Consider the following 11,993-nt stretch of genomic DNA (forward strand, 5'->3'; position numbering starts at 1 on the left):
TGGAACGCTGGAGACTAATCAGAGAAGAAACATCTCCCGGGACTTCTTCTACCTGGCAATTTGTCTTCATGTTATCCATAAATATCCACAGATAATGAACCCCATTCTTATATTTCGTGTCCGCTCTAAGCCGACTTCACTACGATCCATCCTGTAGAGCAACGAGAAGAAATAATGTGAAAATGACTGTGAAGAGCAAAGACGTTCCTGATGTGAGAAACATTGGTCTAGCAATGCCCCGGAAAGATAAAATCATTGTTACCAAGTGTCTTATACGTCATAGTAAGATGCAAGATTCAAAAAACAACTGAATATTATTCTATATATAAAATGTGTTTTCCAATCTCGAAGCTTCGGGATGTCTTTATATTTTTATCTTAATTCTTAAAATATTTTATAATTTCCAAATAATCGGTACGGTCAATATAATATTTTTAAAGAGAAACTAAAATGCATTTGCGTTTTATTTCTATTTATAATTTTGTCCGACACGGAAAGTTCTAAACATTTGCAAATTATTTTATTAGGGGATTTGCCTTCATTTATCTAATAATAAAATTCTATGTATCATCCAATCCCCTCCTCTTTTTCCTGGTTTGTTTCCTTGTCTTCAGCTGCCTTGATATCAGAACATCCTCATTTGGAGTACAGATGATGGCAGTGGAGTGATCATTGTTTTCCTGACTGTCCTGTTGCTGATCCTTTCACTGCCATCATCTGTACTCCCAATGGCAACATTCTGGTATCAATGCAGCTGAAGGCTGGAAAATAGACTGGGGAAAGCAGGGGTCCGGAGGCCGCTTACAGGCAATTTTTCACAAGTTTTAAGACAAATCCCCTAATAAAGTGATTTGAAAAGTTTCCTAACTTTACATGGGGATACAAAAAATAGTAAAAGCTTAATTACTCCTTAATCACTGGTATTATACGATGGTTTCATTTAACAATTTACGATAAAAGAGAGAAAATTGATAAAGTTTGGTGTCTAAACTACAGTGTGCAAAACTACAGTGTGCTAACCACTGAGCCACCGTGCTGTCTATGTATATGACTATGCCTTCTAGTGTGTTCATTGAAGCAATTACTGTCTGTATTTTATGTGCTGTATATTTCTAGTGGCTCTAATGTATTTTTTATCTTCAACCAGTTATAGTAGTGTTTAAAGATTATTTTCAGAGTTTCGTCTGGTTTTACCATCTCTTATGATATGTAAGGCGTTTAATTGTTTTGACATTTTCTTGCTGTTTTTACCATGTGATAATAACAATGATATTTTTTTTAACATTTTATGTTTTGATTTTCCGTTCATTGTTTTGATATTGTTACATTATAGTAAATGATACAATGTAAGTTTTTAATACTTTTTATTCTGATGATCACATATTGATCTCTTTTCTTAGCAGAAGTAATTTTTTTTATCAATTTTTATTTTACCGAAGCTCAGAATAAGTGGGTCGCGCAACTAAAGATGAGTAAATCTACGAAGATTCATATTCACAGATCCCTTGAATTGTGCAGTAAAATATGATTCACATTGTAGTTCTCTGATCCAAATGGAATGTTCCTTATTACTCTCAGGAGCCTATCAGGACTACAGAACATATTAGTCATAGGGTGAAGAAATAAAATCTTACCTTGCTTCTCATCCATCTGGCCACCACAGCTTGCCGTCCGGTTCTCTGCTCATTCTTTCGCTCTCACGTTTCCTTAAGCAATCTTCGCTGGGTGATGCCGTCTAAGCTCTACTTGGGGCCAAACACCCAACGCCAAGTGATGTTTGTGGGAAAGGAGATGCAGAGAACTGGATGTCCAGACAAGTCAGGGGGGAAGTGAGAACATATTTTTTTTCACAGTTTTTCTTAGTATAAGTCAGCATAATGGAGACCACCTGGCTGACATTTTGCTGAATCCGCCCAAATCTTGTTAAAAAAATATTGAATTCTTGACAGCTTATGATTTTCTAAAATTGTAATCAAATTCAATTCACCTCAAAGAGATTTGCTCATCTTTAATGTACATAGAAAAAGAAACTTGTAATAAATTTTCAATTGGTCCCTCTTCTCATTGACCTGTAGTCATAGAATCATAGAATGTTAGAATTGGAAGGGACCTCAAGAGTCATATCCAACCCCCTGCTCAATGCAAGATTCGCTGAACCATCTAAGACAGATATCTGTCCAGCCTCTGTTTGAAGACTTCCAATGAAGGAGAACTCACCACTAGTGATGAGCAAGTATACTCATTGCTCAGGTTCGAGTATTTTGTAGTGCTCAGAGTTTAGTGTTTGTCGACGCAGCTGCATGATTTGCTGCTGCTGGACATGCTGAATACATGTGGTTACTGCCTGTTTGTTAGGAATTCCACACATGTATTCAGGCTGTCTAGCAGCTGCAAATTATGCATATGCATCGACAAAAACTAAATCTCCGAGCTCTACAAAATACTCGAAGATCACCCGAGCATGCTCCGAGTGTTACACCTGGTCACTGTCCTGGCTCTGTGCCCCGGTCTACCTCTGCCCCCCTTCCAGGGCACTCACCTCGTGCCTTGCATGCTGTCCCTGCACAGCCTCCGGCTCCCTGTGTGTCCCATGCTGCTCCTCAGCATTCAGCTCTCTCCTCTTCCCCCACCTCCTGGCATCCTGTCGGCAGGTCATCAGCCAAAGCTATTAGGGCATGCAAGCACGCTCTCCAGGCTTCATAAAGGGACAGCGTGCATTTTTCAAAATAGGCAATTATCCAATGGCAGCACACTGGCTGCTATTTCTGGCCTCTCCTCCATAGGGTGAGTGCCGGAGAATTGAGAATCAATCATTGCTACATCCGGTTCTGTTGCTAACCTGTCTGCACTGCGTAGCAGTCTCTGTGCATTTTCTTATGCTGTCTATCTCCACAGAAATATCTGTATCCTGCTAACTCTGGTTATACCTGAAACCATCTGGGCGAAAGCCATCCCGTTCCGCCAACAGCCATCCAAGTCTGAGAACTGTGTCAAGGTCACTGGAGCCAGCTACTCAGCAACTACCCGGATCCAGTACCCGTCACATTACGGACTCTGCTGTCATTTCTGTTATCCCTTTTGGTCCCGCTGGGACAGCTGCCACGTGTCCGGGGTTTAACTGGAGTTAGCACCCCTGTCCTCCGGGTATTCCATTCTGGTCCTATCTGAGGGACTTTACTATGGGTACCCGGGGCTCACTACTTACACCCCCTTCGGAGCCCCCCAGACCGTGGTCCCGAGGTTCCGCTTTAAAAATAAAAAACGAATGTGAACTTCACCATCTCTGCCTCCGCTTCCATTCGTTACAGATTGCTCCGGCCATGGAATCTGCTGGACTCCACAGGCCTCCGACTATGGAACTGTGCCAAGAGGTAACCCGTTTAAGAGATCAACAGGACAAGGTTACAACGTATCTACGTAACCTGTCTACCTGCATGGATTCTCTGCTGAACCCGGCTGCTCCTGATTCATCTACCAGCATCCAGGTACCTGCCGTCTTGGCAAGCAAGGGCCCTCGCCTAGCGGCTCCCACCCACTTCCACGGTGATCCCACTCAGTGTCAGGGTTTTCTCAATCAGTGTACCCTACACTTCAAAATCTTGGGGCACATGTTTTCTTCTGACCGTGCCAAAGTGGACTTCATTATGTCTCATCTAGCTGGAGAAGCTCTTGCCTGGTTAAACCCGTTATGGTAGAGAGGAGACCCGCTGGTTAATGATCTTCAATCTTTCCTAGAGACTTTTCGCAGGACCTTCGATGAACCAGGTCGTGTCACGTCGACCGCTTCTGCCTTGCTTCGTTTACGCCAAGGAACCCTCACAGTCTGCTGTTCAGTTCCGCATCCTCTCATCTGCGTTATCCTGGAACAATGAGGCCTCGCTGGCTACCTTCTGGGAGGGCCTATCCGGAAGAATCAAGGATGAGCTGGTGGGACGGGACAGACCTACCATCTTGGATGATCTGATATCCTTGGCAACCCGGATTGACCTGCATTTTCAGGAGCGTTCCATGGAGATCAAGCAAGACAAGAGGTCCTACCACCTGGACACTAGTTCTTCCAAGATGGTTACCCCATCTTCTTTTCCCAAAGCTATGAAAATTGAACGAGTAAGTTTGGCCTGCTGCCGCCAGGTGGCACGTCGCAAAGACGGAAGCTGTCTATATTGTGTGTTGTGAGTTCATTTTCCCCTTCACCATTGAGGTCTGATGAACTCCCTCTTCTGGTGAAGGAAGGTAGTGAGGCTGATTACAAAGCACCTGAGCAGAATGATGATGACTGGGTGACTGAAATTGCTGACTGGATATAAGGCAACCGACGCCCTTCTGCCTTGCGGGTGATTTCTCTGAGGGATTCTTGGAGACCAGTCTGATTCCTGCTCCTCAAAAGCTAAGTTTTCTGCTCTTCTTTTTGCATTTGTGTTTTGGTTTTGTTTTGCTTTGTTTTTCTGGATTTCTGCCTTTCCCTGCTGGGTGAGCTGAATTCATTTTTGCTCTGTCTTCAGAAAATACCTGAGTACTGATATAGTCTTTTGAAGCCTAGCGTCTTCAGGGCTTTTTTCCTTATCAGTCTGTTGGCTCTTGTTTTTGAGAGGGTTTTGACGGATTGCAGACAGCAGCTTTCCTGTCCTGTCCTGTTTAGTTAGCTTGGGCCCCATCATTTGCTCAGCCTATCTTTCTATCTGTGCGAGTGTTTTTTCATCTTGCTTCACCGTCATTATATGCTGGGGGCTGCCTATTGCTTTGGGGTCTGCTCTGGGGCAGTTTAGATTTCCCTTTCTGTCTTTAGGCTATGTAGTTCTCCGGCTGTGATCGAGGGGTCTAGGGCACCGTAGGAACCCCCCACGGCTACTGCTAGTTGTTGTTGTTAGGTTCAGGGGTCTGCAATCCGATAGCTGCCAACTTCTCTGTTTTTCTGGACTTAGCTAGTATTTCTGTTTTTGCCTCCTACGGTGACTCATTCATAACAATTGTGGTAGTTCCGAACACCTGATTCGCTCCTGTCCAAAGAAGTCAGGAAACTCCAGTGCCTAGTCTCGGTAGGAGAGGCCACCTTAGGTAGAGAATATTCCTCTCCTTTGTTGCAGATCTCGGTCTCCGTGACCTGTGGAGCAATAAAATTTTCTGGACTCTGTCTGTTGGATTTCGGAGCCGCCGTGAATTATATCCAGCACACGCTTGTGGATCATTACCGCTTACCAGTCCAGGCTCTTCCCAATCTGTTATGGGTGACTGCTGTCATTGGCAAGCCACTGACCGAACCCGTCCAGTTTCAGACTGAGCCAGTGGAACTCTGGGTAGGTCTAATGCATTCTGAAAGAATCTGTTTTTATGTGTGCCTTGGTTAGTCTCACCCATTGCTTTTAGGTTTGCCATGGTTCCAGAAACACGAACCAGTCCTTAATTGGAGAACAGGCAAAATTCTTCATTGGGGAGATTCCTGCTCGGACCGTTGCTTAACCCGGATTGAACCAGTTTCACCCCCTGTCCAGCCTGCTACCCTGCCTGGTTTACCATCTGCTTACTGGCCCTTCTCGGATGTCTTTGGGAAAAAGGAGGCCGAAAGACTTCCCCCCACAGGTCGTATGACTGTCCAATAGATATTCTTCCTGGAACATCACCTCCCTGTGGGAGAGTTTACCCTCTTTCCCAGGCAGAGACTCAAGCTATGTCAGACTTCATCCAGGAGAATTTGGCCAGAGGATTTATCCGAAAATCATCATCACCGGCAGGAGCAGGATTCTTCTTCGTGAAGAAAAAGGATGGATCCTTGCGGCCCTGTATTGATTACCGGGGACTGAACCAGATCACGGTGAAAAACAGGTACCCTTTGCCTCTCATTTCAGAACTGTTCGACCATCTCAGAGGGGCCAAAATCTTCACCAAGCTGGATCTCAGAGGTGCCTACAATTTGATCCGAATCCGGGAAGAAGACTAATGGAAAACAGCCTTCAACACCCGGGATGGTGACTACGAGCACCTGGTAATACCGTTTGGCCTAATTAATGCACCTGCTGTTTTGTAAGAGTTCATCAATCACATTTTCAGGGATTTGCTTTATACCTGTGGTGTTGTCTACCTCGACGACATTCTGATTTATTCCACTGACTTGGTCACGCACCGGACGCAAGTACGCCTAGTCTTACAGAGGCTCAGAGAGAACAGACTGTATGCCAAGTTTGAGAAATGCCTCTTTGAACAATCCTCTTTGCCTTACCTCGGTTACATTATTTCCTCCACAGGATTGAAAATGGATCCAGAGAAGTTGTCGGCTGTATTCAGTTGGTCTCGTCCATCTGGGCTGAAGGCCATACAGCGGTTTCTGGACTTCACCAACTATTACAGACAATTTATTCCTAACTTTTCCACCTGAGTGGCGCCCATCTCAACTCTCACCCAGAAAGGCACAAATCCCAAGTATTGGCCTCCTGATGCAGAGGAGGCTTTGGTTTCTCTCAAAAAGGCCTTTGCTGTCGCACCTGTCCTCCATCGTCCTAACTCTAATGAACAATTTTTTCTTGAGGTCGATGCTTCCTTTCTAGGTGTGGGAGCAGTACTTACCCTGAAATTGTCCACCGGGCGAATGAACTCATGTGTTTTTTTTTCCAAGGCTTTTTCTTCCGCAGAGAGGAATTATTCCGTTGTAGATCGAGAACTGTTGGCTATAAAATTGGCTCTATATGAGTGGAGGCACCTTCTTGAAGGAGCTCTTCATCAGGTAGTCAGATACACTGATCACAAAAACCTTGCTTACTTCCAAACTGCGCAAAGGATGAATCCCCGTCAAGCCTGCTGGGCTTTGTTTTTTGCTCAATTTAATTTTGTTCTTCATTTTCATCCAGCTGACAAAAATGTCAAGGCAGACACACTTTCCAGAGCATTTTTTACCTCCTGATAAAGAAGAACTGCAGCACATCATTGAATCCTCAAGATTAGTCGCTGTCGCTTCTGCTGATCTTATCCAGCTTCCCCTTGGGAAAACGTTCGTGTCTGCTCCTGAAGGTACTCGTGTCCTTTGATGGGGTCACTCTTCCAAGTTGGCTGTTCACGCCGGTCAGAGGAAGACTCTGGAACTCATCACCCGATACTACTGGTGGCCTGCTATGGCTAAGGACATCGAGGAGTTCGTCGCAGCCTATCCTTCCTGTGCCCGTAACAAGACGGTCAAACACCTACCTGCAGGTAGGCTTCAGCCTCTTCCAATTCCATCTGCTCCCTGGCAGCACATCGCAATGGACTTCATCACAGATCTTCCAATCTCATTTGGCTGTTCTGTGGTGTGGGTAGTGGTGGACCGCTTCTCAAAGATGGCCCACTTCATTCCGCTACCCGATCTTCCAACTGCTCCTGAACTGTAAAGTGCTGCGGAATATGTTGGCGCTATATAAATAAAAATTATTATTATTATTATTAACTGGCTGATTTGTTCACCCGGCACATCTTCCGTCTCCATGGTTTCCCTCTCCACATCATGTCCGACAGAGGAGTCCAGTTCACCTCAAAATTCTGGAGAGCAGTTTGTAAACTGGTAAGAATTTAGCTGGATTTTTCCTCATCATACCATCCCCAATCCAATGGACAAGTGGAGAGGACTAATCAAATCCTGGCTGGATTCCTGCGTCACTTTGTCAGCGCGCATAATGACAACTGGGTAGACTTACTGTACTGAGCTGAATTTTTCTACAACAATCAAGTAAGTGGATCTTCTGGAAAGTCTCTCTTTCAGATTGTCTTTGGACTGCAACCAAGAATGCTTCTTCCCATCTCCGGATCATCTGGCATTCTGGCTGCTGATACTTTCTCCGAAGATTTTTCTAAGGTTTGTGGAGGGTAACCAAAACTGCGCTGGAGAAAGCCTCCCAGCGCATGAAAAGGCATGCAGACAAGAGACGTCTGGATGTGCCTGCCTTTCGCAACGGAGACAAGGTATGGCTCTCCTCCAAGTATATCCGTCTGAAGTTGCCATCCTACAAGTTGGGCCCCCGGTTCATTGGACCAGTTGAAGTCTTGAAACAAATCAACCCAGTCTCTTATAAGCTGAAGTTGCCTTCTTCTTTTTTATGTGTGGCTAACTCCTTTCTTGTTTCTCTCCTCAAACCAGTAGTTTTGAGCCCCTTCTTTAAGGATCTGGGTACCACTCCTGACCCTGTCTCGGAGGATGATGTTTTTGAGGTAAAACATATCCTGGCCATTAAGAAAAAAAGGGGTAAGACATATTACCTGTTGGACTGGAAGGGCTTTGGTCCTGAGGAGAGATCTTGGGAGCCTAAAGACAACATCCAGGCTCCTCTTCTTCTTAAAAGATTTCATGCAGGCTTGAAAAAAAGGGGACATAAAGAGGGGGATACTGTTACACCAGGTCCCTGTCCTGGCACTGCGCCCCAGTCTACTGCTGCCCCAAGTCCAGGGCACTCACCTCCGGCTCCCTGTGTGTTCCATGCGGCTTCTCAGCATTCAGCTCTCTCCCCTTCCCCCACCTCCTGGCGTTCTGTCGGCAGGTCGGCAGCCAAAGCTATTAGGGCACGCGCTCTCCAGGCTTCTTAAAGGGACAGCGTGCATTTTTCAAAATAGGCAATTATAGAAAGGCAGTGCACTGGCTGCTATTTCTGGCCTCTCCTCCATAGGGTGAGTGCCGGAGCAACGAGTATCAATCATTGCTACATCCGGTTCTGTTGCTAACCTGTCTGCGCTGCGTAGCAGTCTCTGTGCATTTTCTTATGCTGTCTAACTCCACAGAAATATCTGCATCCTCTGGTTATACCTGCAACCATCTGGGCGAAAGCCATCTCGTTCCACCAACAGCCATCCAAGTCTGAGAACTGTGTCAAGGTCACTAGAGCCAGCTACTCAGCAACTACCCGGATCCAGGACCCAACTCATTACGGACTCTGCTGTCATTTCTGTTATCCCTTTTGGTCCCGCTGGGACAGCTGCCACGTATCCGGGGTTTAACTGGAGATAGCACCTGTGTCCTCCGGGTATTCCATTCTGGTCCTGTCTGTGGGACTTTACTACTGGTACCCGGGGCTCATTAGTTACACCCCCTTCGGAGCCCCCTGGACCGTGGTCCTGAGGTTCCACTTTAAAAATTAAAAAAATGTGAACTTCACCATCTCTGCCTCCGCTTCCATTCGTTACACCGAGCACGCCAAAATGCTCAAAGGTCACCAGAGCATGCTCAGGAAAACCTGAGTAACAAGTATACTCACTCATCACTCCTCACCACTTCTCATGGCTGCCTGTTCCACTCATTGATCACAGTATATGTCAAAAAGTTTTTCTAATATCTAATCTGTATCTTCTCCCTTTCAGTTTCATCCCATTGCTTCTCGAGTTTCCTTGTGCAAATGAGAATAAAGATGATCCCTTTACAGTGTGACAGCCCTTCAGATATTTGTAGATAGCTATTTAATCTCTTCTTAGCCTCCTTTCTTGCAGTTTAAACATTCCTAGATAAGTCTTTGGGGGTCAGACATCCAGTATGTTTGACTAATCATGAAGTTCTAAAAATGGAGCAGTAATTATATCAATGTTGGGTTCAACGTCAAACGTCTGCATCTCCTAAGATGTTTTCATGTTTAGCCTAATATTGATACATCAGTACCATAAACTCTATAGAATCAAGAAACAGGATAACAATTATATGAAAAGCGAAATTATAGGAACAGAAGATTGAAAAGTGAAAGGAAAAAGTTACTTTTGTTTTACATAACAGGTTATAACTTCCACTTTCCCAGTCTCCATGAAGAACAGGACGGTGGTTACAGAATTCATCCTCTTAGGATTTCAAGTCAGCAGAAGTTTAAGACTTTTCCTCTTCAGTTTGTTCTTTGTGGTTTATTGTTTGATATTATGTGGGAACCTCCTGATCATCACCTTGGTGTCCACCAGCAAGAACCTCCACACTCCAATGTACTTCTTCATCTCACAACTCTCCATCGGTGACATTTTATTGACCATGACCATTATTCCCAGTATGCTATACATTCTACTGAATAATGGGGGGACCATTGCTTTTACCAATTGCATCACTCAATTCTATTTCTTCTGTTCCTCTGAAGCATCTGAAGCTTTTCTTCTAGCTGTGATGTCCTACGATAGATACATAGCCATCTATAATCCTCTCCGTTACGCCTCTATCATGACAAGTGGGTATTGTGTGATATTGACCGTCTTCTGCTGGTTGTTTGGATTTTCCTTTAATTTGATCTTCACCCTTACAACATCGCAAATAAACTTTTGTGGCTCAAATATCATTGACCATTTATTCTGTGACCTTGTTCCTCTTCTACAACTTGCCTGTTCAGACATTTTTATTGTCCATTTGGAGATTTATATAGTAGGCATTCCAAATATGTTAACCCCAACCATAATAATTATAGTTTCTTATACTTATATTGTCTTAACAGTTGTAAGGATTCCTTCCAGTACCGGCAGGCAGAAAGCCTTCTCCACCTGTACCTCCCACCTCACAGTGGTCTCCATATTCTACGGGACTATATTGAGTGTTTATGTTGTACCTACAAAACAATCAGTCACTATTAGCAAAATCCTATCTCTGCTATATACTGTGTTTACTCCACTGATCAACCCCATTATATACAGTCTGAGAAACAGAGACATTAGAAAAGCCGCACAGGAAACATTTATCCTTGTAATATGGAAATTTTTTCACAATAATTTATAAATATAATCCACAAAAAAGACAATAAACCAAAATATTTGCAGGAAGTTGTGAAAGTCATAAATTCACAAAGTACATGAATAGACTATTTTATTGAACTTGGAACTTGTCTTGAGGTCCTGAAAGACCACCGGGTTCAGAACAATTATACATCACACAATGCTTTAATAATTATGATTAATAATTTCATTTATCCTTACATAAACAATTTTCTCTTCTTTTGAATGATGTCAACACATAAGTATTACTTCCTTTCTTAAATCGAGTAATCTATATATATAATTTAAAAACCTCAGTGGCGCTCAAGTCTATATATTGGGACTCCAGCAGCAAAAGTAGAAAGACACCAGTCACCATAGATGTCAAAGGGAAAGTCTGTATAGATAAATGAATTACTGCTGCGCTTAGAGTCACTGGTATCTATTGTCTTACTCAAATGGATTTGAAGAGAAAAAAAAAAAATCAAAGTCCAGAGCACAATAAAAAAAACAGGTTAGGACAGAGAACAACAATAAGTAACACTAAAAAAGTCATATATATCCCTTTGGATGCTTAATGCCAATTATAGTGCAAGAAACCAAGATTACCTTGTAAAGCAGTAGGGGTTAAAAGCCACAGAGGGGGAGGGCAGGCTCGGCTGATTCTGTGTTCGGAGATCCAAAAAGTGCTTCTGTAAGTAATAACACTCCTCCGGTGATTAAATGCTTCTTGCTTAAGAACTGCAGTAATCCTGTTAGCGATGCTCCCCCGGCCGGTGGCAGCAGTCGCTCTAATGGCAGGCTGGGTGGGAAAACACACTGAACTAGGTGCCTGAACTTCACACTATGCTCGTCAGCACAGGACCTGTGTGAACTTCACACTCTGCTCGTCAGCACAGGACCTGTGTGAACTTCACACTATGCTCGTCGTCAGCACAGGACCTGTGTGAAGTCAGAGACACGTGACGCACTGGGCTGCAGCCTAGAGATTGCAATGAGGACCAAAAAGCGATCCTACATGTTTCCGAGACCCCTGTCTCCTTCCTCAGGGATGTGGTCCTGCTTGCAGTCTCTGTAGTATATATGCACACACTCAATAGAAGTAAATAAATCAATTAAAAATGTCCGTCATCACTGGAAGCCTAATAGTTCAATTTCACTATTGAGTCCTTTAGGAATGAGAGTATCAAGCATAAAAATCCAGCGTGACTCAGCGCGAGACATTAGTTTTATATGGTCTCCTTTGCGTGCCTGTTTATGAACGAGTTCTATCCCCATAGCTGTCATATTAGACACCTTCCTGATAATTAGCAGAGTGGCTTGAAAGAGGATGG

General features: G+C 44.0%; 1 protein-coding gene across 1 annotated transcript; it reads left to right on the forward strand.

Moving 5' to 3' along the window:
- The first annotated feature begins 9,720 nt into the window (after positions 1–9,720).
- Positions 9,721–10,684, forward strand: LOC141050118 (olfactory receptor 11L1-like). The gene has a single exon (XM_073546950.1). It carries the CDS (start codon positions 9,740–9,742, stop codon positions 10,682–10,684), a length of 945 nt encoding a protein of 314 aa, XP_073403051.1. The 5' UTR covers positions 9,721–9,739.
- The last annotated feature ends 1,309 nt before the right edge of the window (positions 10,685–11,993 follow it).

Source organism: Dendrobates tinctorius, unplaced genomic scaffold (assembly GCF_039654945.1).
Source record: "Dendrobates tinctorius isolate UK_male_01 unplaced genomic scaffold, ASM3965494v1 ptg000151l, whole genome shotgun sequence".
NCBI classification, from domain to species: domain Eukaryota; kingdom Metazoa; phylum Chordata; class Amphibia; order Anura; family Dendrobatidae; genus Dendrobates; species Dendrobates tinctorius.

Coding starts and splice junctions, on each gene's coding strand:
- LOC141050118 (XM_073546950.1), top strand. CDS start 9,740: ATGAAGAACAGGACGGTGGTTACAGAATTCATCCTCTTAGGATTTCAA.